The 25,047-nt window shown below is 41.7% G+C and overlaps 1 protein-coding gene and 1 pseudogene across 1 annotated transcript in view; both read right to left on the bottom strand.

The window, feature by feature from the left end:
- Nucleotides 1-279: 279 nt before the first annotated feature.
- LOC122897333 lies at nt 280-384 on the bottom strand (annotated as a pseudogene).
- A 1,739-nt stretch (nt 385-2,123) lies between these two features.
- The window catches only part of BTNL9 (butyrophilin like 9), a 47,261-nt gene continuing 24,337 nt past the window's right edge, over nt 2,124-25,047 (bottom strand). The window contains exons 8-11 of the mRNA XM_044262127.1: nt 7,534-7,554; nt 7,291-7,317; nt 4,711-4,737; nt 2,124-3,852 (exon numbers count right to left, since the gene is read on the bottom strand). Of these exons, the coding sequence (XP_044118062.1) occupies nt 3,227-3,852; nt 4,711-4,737; nt 7,291-7,317; nt 7,534-7,554 (701 nt within the window). The 3' untranslated portion in view covers nt 2,124-3,226. The remainder of the gene's footprint in view (nt 3,853-4,710; nt 4,738-7,290; nt 7,318-7,533; nt 7,555-25,047) is intronic.

Below are 25,047 nucleotides of genomic sequence, written 5' to 3'. Positions count from 1 at the left end.
TTCTTTAATTCCACATACAAGTGAAATCATATGATATTTGTCTTTCTCTGACTGACCTATTTCACTTAGCATTTTTAAAAGTTTTTGTTGTGTTATTTAAAAAAAATTTTAAAGTTTTTATTTAAAGTCTAGTTAGTTAACATAGAGGGTAATATTAGTTTTACGCATACAATATAGTGATTCAATACTTCCATACAACAGTAGTAGGTGCTCATCACAGCAAGTGACCTTCTTCATCCCCATCACCTGTTTAACTCATTCCCCCATCACACCCCCCTTTGGTAACCACCAGTTTATTCTCTAGAATTCAGAGTGTTTTTCAATTAGCAATAATCGCGCCTCGGATAAACCTCATTGGCTACAATACTGCCACTGTGCAAAGCTTTTAAGAGTGTTTTTTAGTTTGTCTTTTTTTTCTCTTTGCTCACTTGTTTCGTTTCTTAAATTCCTCATATGAGTGAAATCGTATGATGTTTGTCTTTCTCTGACTGACATAAGTCTGAAATAATTCCCTTAGCATTATACTCTCTAGCTCCATCCATGTCATTGCAAATGGCAAGAGTTCATCTTTTATGGCTGAGTAATATTCCATTTTACATATATACCACCTCTTCTTTATCCATTCATCAGCTGCTTCCATATCTTGGCTATCGTAAATAATGCTGCAATAAACATGGCAGTGCATGTATCCCTTTGACTTAGTCTTCTTGTATTCTTCAGCTCAGTACTCAGTAATGCGAATGCTGGGTCATAGGGTAGCTCTATTTTTAAGTTTTTAAGGAACCTCCATACTGTTTTCCGGAGTGTAGACAGGCTGCCTAAGTTCCACTTAACACAGCACACACACAAGGCGTGAGTTTCCTCTGTGTACAAGGTGTACAAGTTTGCATTCCCACCAACAGTGTAAGAGGTCTCCCCTTTCTCTGCACCCTTGCCAACACCTGTTCTTTCCTGTGTTGTTCATTTCAGCCATTCTGACTGTTGTGAAGTAGTATCTCCCTGTAGTTTTGACTTGCATTTCACGGATGATGACTCATGTGGAGCATTTTTTCATATGTCTGTTAGCCATCTGTATGTCCCCTTTGGAAAAATGTCTCTTCGTATCTTCTAACCATTTTTTAATGGGATTATTTGTTTTTTGGGGTGTTGAGTTTTATAAGTTCTTGATAGATTTTGGATACTAACCTTTTATCAGATATGTCATTTGCAAATACCTTCTCCCATTCAGTAGATTGCCTTTTAGTTTTGTTGATTATTTCCTTCTGATAAGAAGGTTCTTATCAGGATGAAGTCCCAGTAGTTTATTTTTGCTTTTGTTTCCCTTGCCTCCAGAAACATGTCTACTAAGAAGTTGTTGTGGTCGATGTCAAAGAAGGTACTGCGTGTGTTCCCCTCTAGGATTTTGATGGCTTTCTGTCTCAAATTTAGGTTTTTCATCCATTTTGAGTTCATTTTCGTGTGTGGTTTAAGAAAATAGTCCAGTTTTCCAACACCATGTGTTAAAGAGACTCTCTTTCCTGATATTCTTTCCTGCTTTGTGGAAGATTAATTGACCACATAGGTGTGGGTCAGCAATTGGTGACTGAACTTAATCTCCAGCCTCTCTTCACTCTCTGAGTTCAAGGGTAGATGGACAGGGGCTAAACTTTAACCTTTTAATCACATACTTGGTTCCCCAGAAAACCAGCTCCCTATAGGGGGCTTTCCAGAAGTCATTTCATTAACATAAATGAGGTGTGGTTGAAAGGGGCTTGTTATGAATATCAAAAGACATCCTGATAGCTCTTATCACTTAGGAAATTTTAAGGGTTTTTAGAGTTCTGTGCCAGAATCTAGGTGGATGACCATATACTTTGCATTAATCATAATATCACACCTATCTTGTATTTTTCCTGACTCAGTCCTGGAGTCAGCCACTTCTCAAAGGAGGCTTGGTTCCTTTTAGTGGAAAATAGTGATAAAAACTCAGTTCTGAGGGTGCCTGGGTGACTCAGGGGGTTAAAGCCTCTGCCTTCCGCTCAGGTCATGATCTCAGGGTCCTGTGATCGAGCCCCACATCGCAGCCCCGCATTTCATCCGACTCTCTGCTCAGGAGGCCTGCTTCCTCTCTCTCTCTCTCTCTGCCTGCCTCTCTGCCTACTTGTGATCCCTGTCTCTCAAATAAATAAATAAAATCTTTGAAAAAAAAACCTCAGTTTTGGATGCTAATTGTGTTCATTGGTACTGGAGTGTTATTGTTCTTATGCTGTCAAAACTGACAGAGTCAGGAACCTTATATGTGCACACATAAATCTATCTACCTATTTTTCAGGTGTGTGCATGTGCTCCATCTACCCATACATTGTAAAAACCATGAGTTCACAGAGTTACTCTTTCATTTTCTTCTTTCCACTTCCTGTAGTTCTGTATTTCATTTCTGACTGAAAAACCTCTTGGCAGACATAGGGAATTTTCTTATTTGCCCAATCCCTTGTTAATCAATTCTTGTCATTATTCATCCTTGTCATGATTCATTTTAAAGTTCACCTGGTTGCTGTAGCCCCATCAGTTTCGGAGCACATCTGAACACAAGATGTTCCAACCCTGGAACTTCTCTGCCCCAGCCCTGTAATCAGTCATTTCTCCAAGTTCATCTCAGTGGGAAATGACATTTAAAACTGGGATCTAAGCCCTAAGCAATAAGGTGTCATTGCTTCCAGACATTTTGGAGCTAGAATACGTATAAATATTGCATGGAGCACTGGGTGTGGTGCATAAACAATGAATCTTGGAACACTGAAAATAAAATTAAATTTAAAAAAAGAAAAAAAAACAGATTAAAAAAAAAAGTATTTAAAAACACAGGTTAACTGATACCTCTTATCCAGTCCGGTAAGGTTTCCCACCATCTCTCCCCTATTCTAGTTTCTTTCTGGTCTCCCACAGTACACACTGTAGCTCCCAACAACATGAACTTATTGTTCCTCCTTTGCTTACTCCTACCATACACACAAATGAGCTTTGGAATTCCCTCTACTCATTAAAGAAAATCATATAATATATATGCATACACCTATAGGCAAAGTTTCCTTCTTTCTTTTTTTTTTTTGCCTCTTCTGTGCAGTCTTTAGCTTTTGCTGACATTTTGGTGATGTTTCCTCCACTCTAGAGGAAGTGGGAGAGCAAATCCCAGCCAGGGATCCGGGAAGCTGCCAAAGAACCTTGCCAGAGCAGGCAAGAGAGTGCCTCACCACAGGCCTAGGGTGGGATCCGAGGGCTCATAGGGCTGTAACCAGGTATCAAGCTCATCCTCTTCAAGGATGCGTGTCCTTCTGACAGGCAATGGGCAGATGGTGAGGGGATCTGGGTGTTCACTACCGTCGTGAGATCTGGGTCTGAAATACGCACAGAGCGTCTCTGAGAAGGTGTCTGTGAAGGTGAAGATGTGGGAGCCGTCTGACACGTTGAAGAAGGACAGTTTTCCTGCCTCCCAATCCAGGAAGATGCCCACACGCCGCGGCGGCACACGCAGGGTGAGCGCAATGCGATGTGGGTCCAGGATGAAGTACTCGCAGCGGTTCCACAGCCCCAGCACCCAGTAGCCGTTGGCTGGGCTTAGGTGCACCTGCCCTGTGCGCGGCACGGAGGCCAGACACACACCCAGGAACCAGCGGCTGCGCCTGCCCACGTGCACTTCCCAGTAGTGGCGCCCAGCAGAGAAGCGCTCATAGCTCAGCACACACGTCTGCTCAGAGAACCGCTGGGGGTCCCCCACCACGGGGCCGAGCTCTGCTTTGCAGGAGGACACGCTCTTGCCATCCTGGGAGACTTCCAGGCTGCGGTGCGCGGAGGCCGGATCAAGGGTTATGTTCACTGTGCAGGGGCGCAGAATTAGTACCTAAGAAGGGCGGTTCTGGGCCCTGCTTGCGCCTTCCGGACAGGTAAACCTCTAGCGCTCCTGCTGGTCACTCCCACCCCTGAAACCACCCCTGTGTACCAAAGCAGCTCACAAGGTGCTTCTGAGCACTTCAAAGCCATTGGAAGAATCCTATTTCCTTCCTGAACTGGAAGTTTCCTAACTGCCATACTAGGTGCCATGGAGAGCAGACATAGAAAACAAGGTAGATTCGTGGGGATGGAGGTGGGCTCCTTTCCCCCCAGTTCCTGGCCAAGGGGAAGGGGCTCCAGGCTTCAACTCCTCACTAATGGCACCACCCTATGTGGCCTTGAGATCATCATGTGAGCTCTGAGCCTCAGTTTTATAGCAATGTTAGGATTTTAAAACTGAAAGGGACCTCTGAGATCATCCAGTCCAGTGCCCTGCTCTCCAATACCCCACCCCTCAAAGCACACCCACTTGATAGACAAGAACCCCAAGCATCTTTTCTGTCCAATGAGAGGTTCCTACAAACTAGCCCTAACAGTCTTCCTACCAGATGGAAACAAACCTAGTAAAACCCAGAAAATAATGTGCTTTTAGGAGATGTGTGTACAAAAAAAGCGCATGTGTGAGTATAATCAGATGTGTGCATGCAAGTATGTATGTGTATACATGTAGGCATACATGTTGTGTTGTATATGTGTAAAAGTAGGCTTCTGTGTTTGTGTGTGTAGGCTCCATACTTGACTCCTGGACAGATCCTTCCTCCAATCTCAGATCTTTCCACCTCCCTTCTGTTAAAGATCCAACAAACCCCAGTCACAAGGTCACAGTTCCTTGACTTCAGTTACCTGCATATTGCTGGGCTGCTCTCCACTCTGAAACCAAACAGAAAGAAAAAAAGAGAGAAAGATCTGGGTCAGTAACTCTGCAAAATTGAGGGAGGTTCAAAATGCATGAAGGATGCTACAAACCCAATGATCTCATTCCCCCCATGACAGCTAGTTGGAGTCCGGAATGGTCTGGGCTCACAATGGCATTTCTCTGGGAATTCAGGATTAGGTAAGGGCTAGTGTCAGTGCTGGGTGATACTAAATCTGCATGCAATCTAACCTTGTACTGAAAAAGGCAGGAGAACAAAGCATGTGGGCAGAGAGCCAAGGCAAGTTATTGGGATGCCTTTAAGATTGCACAAGAAGTTTTAATCTCTGACCGGCAGGTTCAGTCTGAGGAAGCCTGACTGAGCATGGCTCCTGTACTAAAATGTCCTTTAGGTACCCTGTTTTGCCTCCTTTCTTAACATAAACCATTCTGGATGGAGTTCTGTTTTATTTTATCTTATTCAACTTTATAACAAAGAGATCAACAAGTCACAAAATAGCAAAAGTAAAAGAAGTTTTCAGAGCTCTGTAAATTTACAGCAGAGCCCTTAAACCCTGGGTCTACATCAGAATAACTAGTAGAACTTTTAAAAACATATAGCTCTTGCATAGAATAACTCAATTCTATAAAGATGTTGATTCTTTCTAAATTCATCTGTAAATTCAAAGGAATCCCATGCAAAACTGCTTTTGGATTTTTTAAAAGGAATTTTGTAAACGTATTCTAAAATTTAAAATGGACCTTAAAAAATCCATTCATTTTTAAAAGGAAGCAGAAATGCAGGAAAACTTGTACTTTTGGGTACTATAAAAGCCCTAACAGTGAAAACAATGAAGTAATAGGTGGTCCACGGATAGACCCATCTACACATGAGAACCAAATATGAACTAAAGGCAATACCCACATCGATGGGGAAATCATGGTTGGTGTAGTAGATGGCACTGGGAAAACTGACTCGCTATATGAAGAAAAACAGCTGTATTCTCACCTGGCACCAAATAAGATGGCAAATTTCAGATGGTCTAAAGACATACACAAAAGACATGTAAAGTGAACAGAAGAAAGTGGAAGAGAATATCTTTACGACCTATGTGTTAGGAAGGTTTTCTTCAACAGAACTTCAAAAACATATGCCATAAGGTACAAATTTGATGCATATGTATCTGTAGAAGGATATTAATCCCTCATTGGTATTAAACACTGTGAATTCCTTCTTCTAGTCTGTCACCTGCTATTAGCTACGTCCTTGGTTTCCCACTGAAAAGAAACCATTAATTTTGATAAAATTGAATTCATTAAATTTTTACCTAATGACTTGTGTTTTTGAGACTTTGTTGGTGTGTATTTATGTATATCTATATATCTGTCAATATATATGACATATATGACCACTATATATTGTCATTATGTACATATATATGTCATGTCCCCTTGAATCAATAAAAGAAAGATAGCAACCTCATATTAAAAACAGCCAAAAGGGGAACCTGGGTGGCTCACTTAGTTAAGCTTCTGACTCTTGATCTCAGCTCAGATCTTGATCTCAGGGTCATAGTTTGAGCCCTGCACTGGGCTCCACATGGGGGCATGGAGTCTGCTTTTTAAAAAAAAATGGCCAAAGGACAAGAATTGGCAATATTTAAGAGAGGAAGCCCCAAAAGTCATCTGGCATATGAAGAGATGCCCTAACTGAGTGTTCAGAGAAGAACAGACTGAAAGAACAATGAACAATCACTCATCCCCATCGAGTGGCTAACTCAGTAAGTGGTTTATATGGCATGTGGGCACATGGAGTCTCCATGCACTGCCAATGGCAGGATGATGGCACTGCCTCTGGGGGACCCCTCTCTCCCGCTTACTGACATATCCCCTACAGGCCAGCAACTCCCTCCCTGGGTATACATCCCAGAGAAATCTCCACATAAAGCCTGAAGGTACAGATTTGAGGCTGTTCATCCAGTGTTGTGTGTGGTGGTGTGGAGTTAGAGGCAGGCTGGATATCTATTTGAAGAAAGTGGCTGGTTAACATGGAGTACACTGCAGCAAGGAGACCGAGACCAGATATGGTAGCAGGGATGGATACCAAAACACAGAGATGAGTGAGAAAAGCAAGGAACAGCACATGACTGTACACGTCATTTACAGAAATAAAAATGCTTGTGCACAAAGCTGAAATTCACCTTTTGTAAGAATCCATACAAAGTAAACTACACATCAGACTGTTTGCTTTATGTAGGGAGTGGGGGAAGGGATAGGGAAAAATATTTTCATATAGAGTAACATGCCCATTCTAGACCCACAAGGATCTAGGTGATTCTGATATGCAACCAGAATTTGCACCAATGGTTTATAATATGCTTATACCTCAAAACAATATAAAAGTAAATAGAAAGAAAAACTTGAATATAACCTCTAGTAAGTGACATACATTAATACATGCCATTTTCCTGTGGAAGAAGTCAGAATGAAGTATGGTTCATTAGTCAGAATGAGTGACTCTGATGTTGAAATGTAAAGTGGATAATGGGAGGGAGATGAGCTTCACTCACCAGCCTGGCCTTCAGCTCTTCTCCAGTCTGAAGCATCCATGGAAAAACAGAATTAAAACAGAAGGTCAGTGCTGCTTCCCTACTCCCACATTGCATTTTGCACCCACCCTTGCCCTTCTCCCCTTTCTCCTGACACCCACATGCTGGCAGGGTTCCATCTTGGGCATCATACCTTGTTGGGAAATGAGAAATCAGATGCTAAAAGGTGGACAAGAAGAAATAACCTGAAGAGGGGTCACTTACCAAGTTCTGTCTGAAGCTTCCCTGTAAGCAAAACACAGAAAACATCAGTGTTTGGGGGAGGGGAACCACCATCCCAAGGTAGTTAGGTCCCTGGGAGGAGGTTCCTTACTCTTCAACCACTGTTCACCCCAGTCCCATCTTAGTCTCTGTACCACCCATCTGCATGATTCTTATGCCTCATTCTATTCTTTGCTCTAAGACAGAAATCTGCACAGGGCTAGAAAAGGAAAACAGGTCATGGTACTGAGAGTTCTCTTCCCGGGGCTCAAGTCTAGTTTGAAAGGCTACTGTTCATCTGCCCTGAAATCAGAAACTTTTCCTGAGGAGGAGGTCCTTCATGAATCCAGGCACTGAACCTATGTAAACCTCAGGGTCACTGACTGGGCACATTATTTAAAGGACTGGGAGGACATCACACTCAATTATTACCTCATCACACTCAGTTATTTCCTGGCCAGATGTTAAAACTTTGATATTTTGCCACTAGGAATGCATTGCTTTGAATCATCACTTTCTGTCTTTTTAAATTTATTTTTTATTTTTTGATGATTATTTATTTGAAAGAGAGAGAGAGAGATAATGAGAGAGCACAACGAGGAGAGAGAGGGAGAAGCACCCTCCCCACTGAGCAGGGAGCCTGATGTGGGATTCAATCCCAAGACCCTGGGATCATGACCTGAGCCCAAGTCAGATGTTTAACCAGCTGAGCCACCCAGGTGCCCCTCTTATGTCTTGTTTTAAAAGTAAATCATTCTGACTAGAGACTTGGGAAGATAGTGAAGTAGGAGGACCCTGAGTTCACCTCCTCCATTGTTTTCAACTAGCTAACACCCAGATCCAAGACTGGCAGAGAGATCTGAAGATTGGCAGAAAAAAATTCCACAACTAAATATAGAGACAAGACTGCATCTGAAAGGTGATGATGTTCAGAAAAGTGGAGAGAGCAGGGAAATGGGCCCTCACACCAGGAGCTCACACAGGAAAGACTGATCTCCATAACACTTCGACTTAAAAACCAGAGGGGCTGGATTCTGTGAGTTTATAATACCAGTGGGACTTGAAGTCTGGTGCTTTAAAAGTCAGCTGACATAGCACTGGGTGAGCCCAGAGGGCAAGTGATAGCTGGCTTTAAGGAGACAGCAGCCCACACAGAAAGGGAACACAAAAATGGCAATATACACAACACTGGGAGCAAATGGGAAATTTGTTCATAATGATTTTGGAGCATGTTAGGGGACTTCAAAAATGAGGGAGTTGGCAGGCACTATTTCCCTCTCCTGAGCCTCCAGCATGAACACAGAGCCGACTGTGGGAGATTGGGGCTGCATAGACACTTCCTACCTAACCCATTAGCAGTGTGCCATGCCTACAAGTTCTTCTGAGGACTAGCCCACAATAAGCCTGCTAACTTTGACCATGGGCTCAGAGGAAATATATTTTTTTAATTAAAAAAAAAAGATTTTATTTATTTATTTGACGGAGACACAGTGAGAGAGGGAACACAAGCAGGGGGAGTGGGAGAGGGAGAAGCAGGCTTCTGACTGAGTAGGGAGCCTGATGCAGGGCTCAATCCCAGGGTCCTGGGATCATGACCTGAACTGAAGGCAGACGCTTAACAACTGAGCCACCCAGGTGCCCCAAGGGGGAATATTGTTAAAGCCACATGACCCCCAGCCATGCACCCCCAAGCAGCACCATGCACCGGCCCCAGCTGCACCCAGCCATTCTCATGTTCTGCAGCCAGTCTCATGGCCCCAGCAACTCCAGCAAACAACCACCAGCTACTGCAGTGCTTCAGGGGGTCCAACATAGGACCAGTGGCCCACTGCAAGTTTTACTAATACTACAGCCCCGCTCCTAAGTTCCCCAGCAGGCACACTCCATCAGAGCTGGCCTTCCTGGGTCCTACTAACACCACAGAGAGCAAGCACAGCCCACAACAGCCAATAGGCAGAGGGCCACTGCAAATGACCACACTAAAAGGAAAAGTGATTCAAACACAACAGCAGGGTGTAAGCAACACACATAAGATATTCTCCTGACTTTCATAGCAGACAGAAACACACACAGAGAGGCAGACAAAATGAGGAGACAGAGAAATTTATCACAAATGAAAGAACAGGCCAAGGCCAAGGCAGAGATCTAAGCAAAACAGATAAAAGTAACATATCTGACCAAACATTTAAAGCAATGATTCTAAGGAACTCACTGGACTTGAGAAAAGACTGAAAAGACTGAGAAAAGACTGAAAGTCATGAATGATACCTTTAACACAGAGATAAGGAAAAACATAGCAGAGATAAAGGGTATAATAAATGAAATGAAAACATGTTTATGGAATGAACAGCAGACTGAAAGATTCCAAAGAATGAATTAGTGACCTAGAAGATAGAGTAATGGAAAGCTAATAAGCTGAAAAAAAGAGAGAGAAAAGTATTGTGCAAAATGAAAACAGACTTAGGGAACTCAGTGACAGCATCGAATGTAGTAACATTCATATTATAGGAGTCCCAGAACAGAAAGAGAGAGAAAAGGGGGCAGAAAATTTATTTAAAGAAATAATAGCTGAAAACTTCCCTAATCTGGGGATGAGAACAGATATGCAGTCCAGGAGATACAGAGAACTCCCTTCAAAATCAGTAAGAGCAGACCCAACCAAGACATACAGTAATTAAATTCACAAAATATATTATAAAGAAAAAATTTTCAAAGCAGCAAGACAAAAGAAGCCAACAACTTAGAAGAGAAAATCAATAAGACTATCAGGGCATTTTTCAACAGAAGTGTTGCAAGCCATGATATACTCAAAGTGCTAAGTGGAAAAGATCTGCAGCCAAGAATACCCTATCCAGCAAGACTATCATTCAGAACAGAAGGAGAGAAAAAGACCTACCAAGAAAAATGAAAATTAAAGGATGTCATGATCACTAAACAAGTTCTGCAAGAATTATTAAAATAGACTCTCAAACAATGAATCTTGGGAGGCAACCCACGGAATGGGAGAAGATATTTGCAAATGACAGTACAGACAAAAGGTTGATATCCAGGATCTATAATGAACTCCTCAAACTCAACACACACAAAACAGACAATCATATCAAAAAATGGGCAGAAGATATGAACAGACACTTCTCCAATCAAGACATACAAATGGCTATCAGACACATGAAAAAATATTCATCATCACTAGCCATCAGGGAGATTCAAATTAAAACTACATTGAGATATCACCTTACACCAGTTAGAATGGCCAAAATTAACAAAACAGGAAACAACATGTGTTGGAGAGGATGTGGAGAAAAGGGGAACCCTCTTCCACTGTTGGTGGGAATGCAAGTTGGTGCAGCCTCTTTGGAGAACAGTGTGGAGATTCCTCAAGAAATTAAAAATGAACTTCCCTATGACCCTGCCATTGCACTCCTGGGTATTTACCCCAAAGATACAGATGTCGTGAAAAGAAGGGCCATCTGTACCCCAATGTTTATAGCAGCAATGGCCATGGTCGCCAAACTATGGAAAGAACCAAGATGCCCTTCAACGGATGAATGGATAAGGAAGATGTGGTCCATATACACTATGGAGTATTATGCCTCCATCAGAAAGGACGAATACCCAACTTTCGTATCAGCATGGACGGGACTGGAAGAGATTATGCTGAGAGTCAAGCAGAGAGAGTCAATTATCATATGGTTTCACTTATTTGTGGAGCATAACAAATAGCATGGAGGACATGGGGAGTTAGAGAGAAGGGGGTTGGGGTAAATTGGAAGGGGAGGTGAATTATGAGAGACTATGGACTCTGAAAAACAATCTGAGGGGTTTGAAGTGGCGGGGGGGTGGGAGGTCGGGGTACCAGGTGGTGGGTATTATAGAGGGCACAGATTGCATGGAGCACTGGGTGTGGTGCAAAAATAATGAATACTGTTATGCTGAAAATAAATAAATGAAAACAAAACAAAACAAACAAAAAAATGAATCTTGGAACACTGAAAAAATAAAATGAAAATTTTTAAAAAGAACTTAAGAACAACACCTTTAGAAGAGCTTTTTTTTTGCAATAATGAAGTATTTTAAATCAGAAAAAAAATAAAATAGACTCTTGAGGAAGTGGTATGTATATAATGGAATATTACTCAGGCATAAAAAGAATGAAATCTTGCCATTTGCAAGATACAGATGGACATCAATGGAGCTAGAGAGTATTATGTGAAGCAAAGTAAGTCAGCCAGAGAAAGACAAATACCATATGATCTCACTCATCTGTGGAATTCAAGAAAGAAAACAAAGGAGTAGAGGGGGATAAGGAGGGAGAGGCAAACCAAGAAACAGGTCTTAACTACAGAGAAAAAACTATGGCTACCAGAGGGGAAGTGGGTGGGAGATGGGTTATACATGATTAGGATTGAGGAGGGCATTTGTTGTGACGAGCACTGGGAGGTATATGGAATTGTTGAATCACTATGTTGTTCACCTGAAACTAACATTCCAGTGTATGTTAACTGACTCGAATGCCAATAAAAACAACAACAACAAAGACACAGGGTGACAAAATGGGTTAAAAAAAATAAGACCATCTATATGCTGCCACAAGAGACCCATCTTAGGGGCGCCAGCATGGCTCAGTCCATTAAGCATCTGCCTTTGGCTCAGGTCATGATCCCAGGATCCTGGGATGGAGCCCTGCACTGGGGTCCCTGCTCAGTGGGGAGCCTGCCTTTCCTTCTCCCTCTGCCCACCCATGCTCTCTCTCGCTCATTCCTCTCTTTTTTTAAAAAAAAGAGAGACCCATTTTAGATATAACACACCTGAGATTGAAAGTGAGAGGATAGAGAAACATGTGTCATTCAAATGGATGTCAAAAGAGAGCTAGAGTAGCAATTATATTGAGTGAGACAGATTTAAAAGAAAGACTGTAAAAATTTATTTAGAAGGACACTATATGATAATAAAGGGAATGATCCAACAAGAAAATGTAACAATTGTAAATACTTGTATACCCCAAATGGGAGCACCCAAATACATAAAACAGTTTGATAACGAACAAAAGAAGTAATCAGTAATAATACAATAATAGTAGGGGACTTTACTACCCTACTTACAGTGATGGACAGATCATCAAAACAGAAAATCAATAAGAAAACAACAACTTTGAGGGAGGAAAAGATGGCGGGGAAATAGGAGGAGGCGCCTTTTCAACCTGTAACCTAAAGTGAGCTGATTACCTACCAAAGAACTCCAATCACCCAGGAAATCAGCCTGAGATCAGAATTATACACGTCTGGGAGTCAAGATGGCGGAGAAGTAGCAGGCTGAGACTACCTCAGCTAGCAGGAGATCAGCTAGAGAGCTTATCTAAAGATGCAAACACCTGCAAATCCATCGGCAGATCGAGGAGAAGAAGAACAGCAATTCTAGAAACAGAAAAACAACCACTTTCTGAAAGGTAGGACTGGCGGAGAAGTGAATCCAAAGAGACGGGAAGATAGACCCCGGGGGGAGGGGCCGGCTCCCGGCAGGCGGCGGAGCAACGGAGCACAAAATCAGGACTTTTAAAAGTCTGTTCCGCTGAGGGACATCGCTCCGGAGGCTAAACCGGGGCGAAGCCCACACAGGGTCGGCGTGACCTCAGGTCCTGCGTGGTCACAGAAGGATCGGGGGTGTCCGAGTGTCGCAGAGCTTGCGGATATTGGAACGGGAAAGCCGGCTGCAGAGACAGAGCCGACAGTGAGCTCGCAGCTCGGAGTTGCCTTGAACCGGCCACAAGCTCGGTGAGCTCGGAGCGCGGCCGGAGGTTGGGAAGACGCGAGTTACTGGAAGCTGTTCGCTGAGGGCGCACAGGGGAGCGGGGCCCCGGGCTCTCGGCTCCTCCGGGCTGGAGACCAGGAGGCCGCCATTTGTATTCCCGTCCTCCAGAACTCTATGGAAAGTACTCAGGGAACAAAAGCTCCTGAAAGCAAAGCCGAGCAAATCACTCAGCCCGGCCCCTGGTAAGGGCGGTGTAATTCCGCCTGGGGCAAAGATACTTGAGAATCACTACAACAGGCCCCTCCCCCAGAAGATCAACAAGAAATCCAGGCAAGACCAAGTTCACCTACCAAGGAGTGCAGTTTCAATACCAAGGAGAGAGCAGCAGAATTCCAGAGGAGGAGAAAACAAACCACGGAACTCATGGCTTTCTGCCTGTGATTTTTCAGTCTTGCAGTTAATTTAATTTTTTTCTTTTTCATTTTTTTTCTCTTCTTCTGCTAAAATTTTTTATAACTTTTACCCTTTTCTCTTTTAACGTTTTTTAACTGGATTATCTAATATATATATTTTTCTTTTTTATACTTTTGTTTATTCATTTTCCTTTTTTATTTAATTCTTTTTTTTTCTTTTTTTTCTTTCTTTCTTTTTGAACCTTTTTTTATCCCCAAATCAGAAGAGATCCTAATCTCTTCAATCTTTTTTTTCTTAATTCTTTTTTAAATTCTTGATTGAATTTTTAATTCAATCTCTTTTTTTTAATTCTTTTTTTCTTTTTTTTCTTTCTTTCTTTTTGAACCTCTTTTTATCCCCAAATCAGAAGAGATCCCAATCAGAAGAGATTGGGAGATCCCAATCAGAAGAGATTGGGAGATCCCAATCAAAGGAGATCCCAATCAGAGGAGATCCCTCACCCAATCCCCTCACGATTTGGGATCTCTTCTGATTTGGTTAAAGCATATTTTCCTGGGATTGTTGCCACCCTTTTAGTATTTTACTTGCTCCTTCATATACTCTTAGCTGGACAAAATGACAAGGCGGAAAAATTCACAACAAAAAAAAGAACAAGAGGCAGTACTGAAGGCTAGGGACCTAATCAATACAGACATTGGTAATATGTCAGATCTAGAGTTCAAAATGACAATTCTCAAGGTTATAGCTGGGCTTGAAAAAGGCATGGAAGATATTAGAGAAACCCTCACCAGAGATATAAAAGCCCTTTCTGGAGAAATAAAAGAACTAAAATCTAACCAAGTTGAAATCAAAAAAGCTATTAATGAAGTTCAATCAAAAATGGAGGCTCTCACTGCTAGGATAAATGAGGCAGAAGAAAGAATTAGCGATATAGAAGACCAAATGACAGAGAATAAAGAAGCTGAGCAAAAGAGGGACAAACAGCTACTGGACCATGAGGGGAGAATTCGAGAGATAAGTGACACCATAAGACGAAACAACATTAGAATAATTGGGATTCCAGAAGAAGAAGAAAGAGAGAGGGGAGCAGAAGGTATACTGGAAAGAATTATTGGGGAGAATTTCCCCAATATGGCAAAGGGAACGAGTATCAAAATTCAGGAGGTTCAGAGAACGCCCCTCAAAATCAATAAGAATAGGCCCACACCCCGTCACCTAATAGTAAAATTTACAAGCCTTAGTGACAAAGAGAAAATCCTGAAAGCAGCCCGGGAAAAGAAGTCTGTAACATACAATGGTAAAAGTATTCGATTGGCAGCTGACTTATCCACAGAGACCTGGCAGGCCAGAAAGAGCTGGCATGACATTTTCAGAGCACTAAACGAGAAAAACATGCAGCCAAGAATACTATATCCAGCTAGGCTATCATTGAAAATAGAAGGAGAGATTAAAAGCTTCCAGGACAAACAAAAACTGAAAGAATTTGCAAACACCAAACCAGCTCTACAGGAAATACTGAAAGGGGTCCTCTAAGCAAAGAGAGAGCCTACAAGTGGTAGATCAGAAAGGAACAGAGACAATATACAGTAACAGTCACCTTACAGGCAATACAATGGCACTAAAATCATATCTCTCAATAGTTACCCTGAATGTTAATGGGCTAAATGCCCCAATCAAAAGACACAGGGTATCAGAATGGATAAAAAAACAAAACCCATCTATATGTTGCCTCCAAGAAACTCATTTTAAACCCGAAGACACCTCCAGACTTAAAGTGAGGGGGTGGAAAAGAATTTACCATGCTAATGGACATCAGAAGAAAGCAGGAGTGGCAATCCTTATATCAGATCAATTAGATTTTAAGCCAAAGACTATAATAAGAGATGAGGAAGGACACTATATCATACTCAAAGGGTCTGTCCAACAAGAAGATCTAACAATTTTAAATATCTATGCCCCCAACGTGGGCGCAGCCAACTATATAAACCAATTAATAACAAAATCAAAGAAACACATCAACAATAATACAATAATAGTAGGGGACTTTAACACTCCCCTCACTGAAATGGACAGATCATCCAAGCAAAAGATCAACAGGGAAATAAAGGCCTTAAATGATACACTGGATGAGATGGGCATCACAGATATATTCAGAACATTTCATCCCAAAGCAACAGAATACACATTCTTCTCTAGTGCACATGGAACATTCTCCAGAATAGATCACATCCTCGGTCCTAAATCAGGACTCAACCGGTATCAAAAGATTGGGATCATTCCCTGCATATTTTCAGACCACAATGCTCTGAAGCTAGAACTCAACCACAAGAGGAAGTTTGGAAAGAACACAAATACATGGAGACTAAACAGCATCCTTCTAAAGAATGAATGGGTCAACCGGGAAATTAAAGAAGAATTGAAAAAAATCATGGAAACAAATGATAATGAAAATACAACGGTTCAAAATCTGTGGGACACAACAAAGGCAGTCCTGAGAGGAAAATATATAGCGGTACAAGCTTTTCTCAAGAAACAAGAAAGGTCTCAGGTACACAACCTAACCCTACACCTAAAGGAGCTGGAGAAAGAACAAGAAAGAAACCCTAAGCCCAGCAGGAGAAGAGAAATCATAAAGATCAGAGCAGAAATCAATGAAATAGAAACCCAAAAAACAATAGAACAAATCAACCAAACTAGGAGCTGGTTCTTTGAAAGAATTAATAAAATTGATAAACCCTTGGCCAGACTTATCAAAAAGAAAAGAGAAAGGACCCAAATAAATAAAATCATGAATGAAAGAGGAGAGATCACAACTAACACCAAAGAAATACAAACTATTATAAGAACATACTATGAGCAACTCTACGCCAACAAATTTGACAATCTGGAAGAAATGGATGCATTCCTAGAAACATATAAACTACCAAAATTGAACCAGGAAGAAATAGAAAGCCTGAACAGACCCATAACCAGTAAGGAGATTGAAACAGTCATTAAAAATCTCCAAACAAACAAAAGCCCAGGGCCAGATGGCTTCCCGGGGGAATTCTACCAAACATTTAAAGAGGAACTAATTCCTATTCTCCTGAAACTGTTCCAAAAAATAGAAATGGAAGGAAAACTCCCAAACTCATTTTATGAGGCCAGCATCACCTTGATCCCAAAACCAGACAAGGATCCCATCAAAAAAGAGAGCTATAGACCAATATCCTTGATGAACACAGATGCAAAAATTCTCACCAAAATACTAGCCAATAGGATTCAACAGTACATTAAAAGGATTATTCACCACGACCAAGTGGGATTTATTCCAGGGCTGCAAGGTTGGTTCAACATCCGCAAATCAGTCAATGTGATACAACACATCAATAAAAGAAAGAACAAGAACCATATGATACTCTCAATAGATGCTGAAAAAGCATTTGACAAAGTACAGCATCCCTTCCTGATCAAAACCCTTCAAAGTGTAGGGATAGAGGGCGCATACCTCAATATCATCAAAGCCATCTATGAAAAACCCACTGCAAATATCATTCTCAATGGAGAAAAACTGAAAGCTTTTCCACTAAGGTCAGGAACACGGCAGGGATGTCCATTATCACCACTGCTATTCAACATAGTACTAGAAGTCCTAGCCTCAGCAATCAGACAACAAAAGGAAATTAAAGGCATCCAAATCGGCAAAGAAGAAGTCAAATTATCACTCTTCGCAGACGATATGATACTCTATGTGGAAAACCCAAAAGACTCCACTCCAAAACTGCTAGAACTTGTACAGGAATTCAGTAAAGTGTCAGGATATAGGATCAATGCACAGAAATCAGTTGCACTTCTCTACACCAACAACAAGACAGAAGGAAGAGAAATTAAGGAGTCAATCCCATTTACAATTGCACCCCAAACCATAAGATACCTAGGAATAAACCTAACCAAAGAGGCTAAGAATCTATACTCAGAAAACTATAAAGTACTCATGAAAGAAATTGAGGAAGACACAAAGAAATGGAAAAATGTTCCATGCTCCTGGATTGGAAGAATAAATATTGTGAAAATGTCTATGCTACCTAAAGCAATCTACACATTTAATGCAATTCCTATCAAAGTACCATCCATCTTTTTCAAAGAAATGGAACAAATAATTTTAAAATTTATATGGAACCAGAAAAGACCTCGAATAGCCAAAGGGATATTGAAAAACAAAGCCAAAGTTGGTGGCATCACAATTCCGGACTTCAGGCTTTATTACAAAGCTGTCATCATCAAGACAGCATGGTACTGGCACAAAAACAGACACATAGACCAATGGAACAGAATAGAGAGCCCAGAAATAGACCCTCAACTCTATGGTCAACTAATCTTCGACAAAGCAGGATAGAATGTCCAATGGAAAAAAGACAGCCTCTTCAATAAATGGTGTTGGGAAAATTGGACAGCCACGTGCAGAAAAATGAAATTGGACCATTTCCTTACACCACACACAAAATAGATTCAAAATGGATTAAGGACCTCAATGTGAGAAAGGAATCCATCAAAATCCTTGAGGAGAACACAGGCAGCAACCTCTTCGACCTCAGCCGCAGCAACATCTTCCTAGGAACATCGCCAAAGGCAAGGGAAGCAAGGGCAAAAATGAACTTTTGGGATTTCATCAAAATCAAAAGCTTTTGCACAGCAAAGGAAACAGTTAACAAAACCAAAAGACAACTGACAGAATGGGAGAAGATATTTGCAAACGACATATCAGATAAAGGACTAGTGTCCAAAATCTATAAAGAACTTAACAAACTCAACACCCAAAGAACAAATAATCCAATCAAGAAATGGACAGAGGACATGAACAGACGTTTCTGCAAAGAAGACATCCAGATGGCCAACAGACACATGAAAAAGTGCTCCATATCACTCGGCATCAGGGAAATACAAATCAAAACCACAATGAGATATCACCTCACACCAGTCAGAATGGCTAAAATCAACAAGTCAGGAAATGACAGATGCTGGCGAGGATGCGGAGAAAGGGGAACCCTCCTACACTGTTGGTGGGAATGCAAGCTGGTGCAACCACTCTGGAAAACAGCATGGAGATTCCTCAAAATGTTGAAAATAGAACTGCCCTATGACCCAGCAACTGCACTACTGGGAATTTACCCTAAAGATACAAATGTAGTGATCCAAAGGGGCACGTGCACCCGAATGTTTATAGCAACAATGTCCACAATAGCCAAACTATGGAAAGAACCTAGATATCCATCAACAGATGAATGGATCAAGAAGATGTGGTATATATACACAATGGAATACTATGCAGCCATCAAAAGAAACGAAATCTTGCCATTTGCGACAACATGGATGGAACTAGAGCGTATCATGCTTAGCGAAATAAGTCAAGCGGAGAAAGACAACTATCATATGATCTCCCTGATATGAGGGAGTGGTGATGCAACATGGGGGCTTAAGTGGGTAGGAGAAGAATCCATGAAACAAGATGGGATAGGGAGGGAGACAAACCATAAGTGACTCTTAATCTCACGAAACAAACTGTGGGTTGCTGGGGGGAGGGGGGTTGGGAGAAGGAGGGAAGGTTATGGACATTGGGGAGGGTATGTGCTTTTGGGTAAATTGGAAGGGGAGATGAACCATGAGAGACTATGGACTCTGAAAAACAGTCTGAGGGGTTTGAAGTGGCGGGGGGGGTGGGAGGTTGGGGTACCAGGTGGTGGGTATTATAGAGGGCACAGCTTGCATGGAGCACTGGGTGTGGTGAAAAAATAATGAATACTGTTTTTCTGAAAATAAATAAATTGGAAAAAAAAAAAGAATTATACACGTCTGGATCTCTACAGGAGCAGAAGACGCCAGTGGGCAGGTAAAGCGGGGTGGGAACGGCGGACTGATATCAGAAGATAAACAACAGGGGGAGGGAGCCACCAGAGGCTACTGGTTGGAAAGTAATACCCCCAATACGAGCCAGAGTGCCCTGCATCTGGGGACCAGCATTAACTTGGAGTCTGGTTGAAAGCATTCCAAAAGAGTAAAGGATCACGGCGGGGGTGGGGGGGAGAGATTGTGGGAATCGGTTTGGCTAGGGACAGGGGCTTAAGTCCCGGGTCCCAGGACAGCCTCCCCTGGCTCTGAGCCAGAGAGAGTGCAGCAGAGAAACCAGGTCTTTGTCCCTAAGCCGCCAGTGCGCCCGAGAACGCGTGGGGTCCGGCTCCTGTGAGGGGCTGGGAGACATGCCAGATGGCAGAACGCGCAAGCCTGCAATAGAGCCTGAGATGCGTGTGCCCCTCATCCTCCCCTGAGAGAGGTACAAAGGCCCAGCCAGCGCCCTTTGATACACGCCATTGTTTCAGAGCCTAAGAAACTTGCACCAAACTCTCCCCTGAGAGAGGTGCACGAAGGCCCAGCCTGGTACTTTCGGACCTGCGCCCTGTTCTCAGAGCCTGAGACCCGCACGCAACCCACAGCCACCCCAGAAAGAGGTGCAGGCAAGCCAGGCGCTCTTAGCCCCAGAAAGACCAGGCACTCCCACCCCAGGCCAGCAGGAAAATCTCAGTGTGCGATTGCTGCTTGGAACCTCTCTGGCGGTCTGGAGCTCCCCAGACAGCCGTCACTGCCATGGCTTTGGGTTCAAGCAAAAGATCCTGCGACCCCAGGGACCGCAACTCGGAATCTGCTCTGCCAGCGGCCAAGGGGGAACTTATTTGGGCTCTGCAGCCAGACTGAGGTTTCTCTTTGAGAGGGAGGTCAGGGTCCAGTTTGTTTTCCTCTAAAACTACAAAAACCATCATAAGCAGTCAAGGTGAGAGGAAAAAAAAGTGAACAAACATAAAAACTGCCAGAGAACAAAAGCCTGAAAAAAACCAGTTTCCTCAGATCCCACCCCCTTGAGGGGGGCGGGAGGACTTAAATCAGGGAACAACATTGACTGAAAACCCACGTGGCAGGCCCCTCTCCCAGAAAACAAACCAAGAAAGAAAAAAAAAAAAAAAAAAAGGACTACAAGAGAACAAACACCACTGCTTCATAGGAAAACTTTTATTATTTACTTGTTCCCACTACTCTGGTTCTTTTTTTTTTTTTTTTACATATATAGATAATTTTTTTAACCTATTTACCACCACAGTGAGCTGTCCAGTACATCAAATTCCATAATAACCTTCTAACCTGAACTTTTTGATACATGCACCTATATTTTTCTTTTGCATTTCTATTTTTTTAATTTCTTTTTTTTATTTTAGTTTAGTTTAGTCTAGTTTATTCCTTTTATTTTTATTTTCTAATATTCATATAGAGTTAAACTTCAATGTAATCCCCTTTCCCCAGTCAATACTACCCCTAGAGGTAAACCAATTTTTAATCCCCCTTTATCTTACGAAAGTTGAGTCCGTTAACAAAGATATCAAGATACATCCAGGAAGAATCAAAACAACCTTCCTCGCCCACACTGAGAATTTATAACCACTCTCCCATCTTTTTCTTCCACCAGTGTTTCTGTGTTTCTGTGTTTGTCCTGATAGTATATAAATCTTACACTAGGGGTTCTTTTTGATGAGGTTCTTCCTTTATTTGCACATATATATTTTTTTCTCTTGTCATAAATTTTATCAGTCTTTTTGTTTGTCTTTTTTTGTCTACTCCATAAATCTTACCTTGGGGTCCATTTGGGCTGAACTTTCTCTTTCATCTTCCCTTTCTTTCCTATCTCTCTCTCTCTCCCTTTTTTTTTTCTTTTTCTTTTCTTCTGTCTCTCGTTTGGGTGGGGAATCCTGATTACTCAGAAGTGTTCCAGGGTGCACCTTGACTGCACCACAGTCAATACATCCACTACATCTGTTCAGTCATCTCTCACCAAAATGACTAGGAGGAGGAATGCCCAACATAAGAAAAATACAGAGGATGGACCTTCTGCAACAGAGCTAACAGCTATCAACAGAAAAATGTCGGAAAGAGAATTCAGGCTAACAATTATCCAGGCAATAGCTAGGTTGGAGATAGCCATGGATGACCAAACGGAATTGATTAGGGCTGAACTGAAAGCGACGAGAAATGATGTTCACAATGTTAGGGCAGAGCTTAAAGCTACCAGGGCTGAGGTTCACAATGCTCTCAATGAGTTCCAATCTAATCTAAATTCTCTCAAAGCTAGGGTAACTGAGACAGAAGATAGAATTAGTGATCTGGAGGACAAACAGATAGAGAGAAAAGATCAGGAGGAAGCCTGAAACAAACAGCTTAGAAACCACGAAAACAGAATCAGGGAAAAAAATGATGCCATGAAATGTTCCAATGTCAGAATTATTGGAATCCCTGAAGGGGAGGAGAAAGAAAGAAGTCTAGAAGATATAGTGGACCAAGTTCTTCATGAAATTTTCCCAATCTTGCGAATGGAACCAGTGATGATGTAATAGAGGCCAAACGGTCTCCACCCAAGATTATAGATTCCGAAAAACATCAAGGCACCTGATAGTCAAATTGAGGAATCAAAACTGTAGGTATAATCTCTTGAGAGCCGCTAGGACAAAGAGGGTCCTTACGTACAGAGGAAAGCCCATCAGAATAACGTCAGACCTGTCCACAGAGACCTGGCAAGCCAGAAGAGGCTGGCAAGATATATTCAGGGCACTAAATGAGAAGAACATGCAGCCAAGAATACTTTACCCAGCAAGGCTGACATTCAAAATGGATGGAGAGATAAAGAGCTTCCAAGACCGGCAAGGCTTAAAAGACTACACAACCACCAAGACGACAGTGCATGAAATATTAAGGGGGTTTCTATAAAAGAGGAAAAATCCCAAGAATAGCATTGAACAGAAATATAGAGACAATCTACAGAAAGAAAGACTTCAGAGGTAACACGATGTCAATAAAAACGTACCTATCAATAATCACTCTCAATGTGAATGGCTTAAATGCACCCATAAAACGGCACAGGGTTGCAGATTAGAAAAAACGACAGGACCCATCCACAAGCTGTCTACAAGAGACGCATTTTGAACCTAAAGATACACGCAGACTGAAAGTGAAGGGATGGAGAAGCATTTTTCATGCCAATGTGCCTCTAAAGAAGACTGGGGTAGCGATTCTCATATCAGATAAATTAGACTTCAAACTAAAGACTGTAGTCAGAGATACAGAAGGACACTACATAATCCTTAAAGGGACTATCCACCAAGATGATCTAACAATTGTAAATATCTATGCTCCCAATATGGGAGCAGCCAATTACTTAAGAAAACTGTTAATCAAGATAAAGAGTCATATTGATATGAATACACTAATCGTAGGAGATCTTAACATGCCTCTTTCAGAATTAGACAGATCATCGAAGCAGAAAATCAATAAAGAAACAAGAGCATTGAATGACACATTGGACCAGATGGACCTCATAGATATATACAGAACATTCCACCCTAAAACAACAGAATACTCATTCTTCTCAAGTGCACATGGAACATTCTCCAGAATAGACCACATGCTGGGTCACAAATCAGGACTCAACCGATACCAAAAGACTGAGATTATTCCCTGCATATTCTCAGATCACAATGCTTTGAAACTGGAGCTCAATCACAAGGAAAAGTTCCGAAGGAACTCAAACACCTGGAAGCTAAAGACCACCTTGCTTAAGAATGCTTGGATCAACCAGGAGATCAAAGAAGAACTGAAACAATTCATGGAAACCAATGAGAATGAAGACACTTCGGTCCAAAACCTATGGGATACAGCAAAGGCGGTCCTAAGGGGAAAATATATAGCCATCAAAGCCTCGCTCAAAAAAATTGAAAAATCCAGAACACACCAGCTGTCTCTACACCTTAAAGAACGGGAGGATCAACAACAAATCAAACCAACTCCACACATAAGAAGGGAAATCATCAAGATTAGAGCTGAGATAGATGAGGTAGAAATCAGAGATACAGTAGAACGTATCAATGAAACTAGAAGCTAGTTTTCTGAAAGAATCAATAAGATCGATAAGCCACTGGCTACACTAATCCAAAAGAAAAGAGAGAAAGCCCAAATTCATAAAATTATGAATGAAAAGGGAGAGATCACAACTAACACCAAGGAAGTAGAAGCAATCATCAGAAGTTATTACGAACAGTTATATGCCAATAAGCTTAGCAACCTAGATGAAATGGATGCATTCCTGGAAAACTATAAACTCCCAAAATTGAACCAGGAAGAAACTGACAACCTGAATAGACCGATATCTAGTAACGAGATTGAAGCAGTGATCAAAAACCTCCCAAAAAACAAGAGCCCAGGACCTGACGGATTCCCTGGGGAATTCTACCAAACCTTCCAAGAAGAAATAACACCTATTCTCCTGAAGCTGTTTCAAAAAATTGAAGCAGAAGGAAAACTTCCAGACTCTTTCTATGAAGCCAGCATTACCCTGATCCCCAAACCAGGCAAAGACCCTACCAAAAAGGAGAATTTCAGACCAATATTACTGATGAATATGGATGCTAAGATTCTCAACAAGATCCTAGCCAACAGGATCCAACAACACATTAAAAAGATGATCCACCATGATCAGGTGGGATTCATCCCTGGGCTACAAGGATGGTTCAACATTCGCAAATCAATCAATGTGATACAACAAATTAATATGAGAAGAGAGAAGAACCACATGGTCCTCTCAATTGATGCAGAAAAAGCATTTGACAAAATCCAACATCCGTTCCTGATTAAAACGCTTCAAAGTATAGGGATAGAGGGAACATTCCTGAACCTCATCAAATCTATCTATGAAAGACCCACAGCAAATATCATCCTCAATGGGAAAAAGCTTGCAGCCTTCCCATTGAGATCAGGAACAAGACAAGGATGCCCACTTTCACCTTCTTGTTCAACATAGTGTTAGAAGTCCTAGCAACAGCAATCAGACAACAGAGAGAAATAAAAGGTATCCAAATTGGTAATGAAGAAGTCAAACTCTCTCTCTCCGCAGATGACATGATTCTTTATATGGAAAAACCCAAAAGACTCCACCCCCAAACTACTAGAATTCATACAGCAATTCAGCAACGTGGCAGGATACAAAGTCAATGTGCAGAAATCAGTGGCTTTCTTATACACTAACAATGAAAATACAGAAAGGGAAATTAGAGAATCAATTCCATTTACTATAGCACCAAGAATCATAAGATACCTTGGAATAAACCTAACTAAAGAGGTAAAGGATCTGTACTTGAGGAACTACAGAACACTCATGAAAGAAATTGAAGAAGACACAAATAGATGGAAGACCATTCCATGCTCTTGGATCGGAAGAATAAACATTGTTAAAATATCTATACTGCCTAGAGCAATCTATACTTTTAATGCCATTCTGATCAAAATTCC

The sequence above is a fragment of the Neovison vison genome, chromosome 1, assembly GCF_020171115.1.
Source record: "Neovison vison isolate M4711 chromosome 1, ASM_NN_V1, whole genome shotgun sequence".
Lineage (NCBI taxonomy): Eukaryota > Metazoa > Chordata > Mammalia > Carnivora > Mustelidae > Neogale > Neogale vison.
Note: the sequence above shows the minus strand (reverse complement) of the source record. Positions and strands in the feature narration are given on the sequence as shown.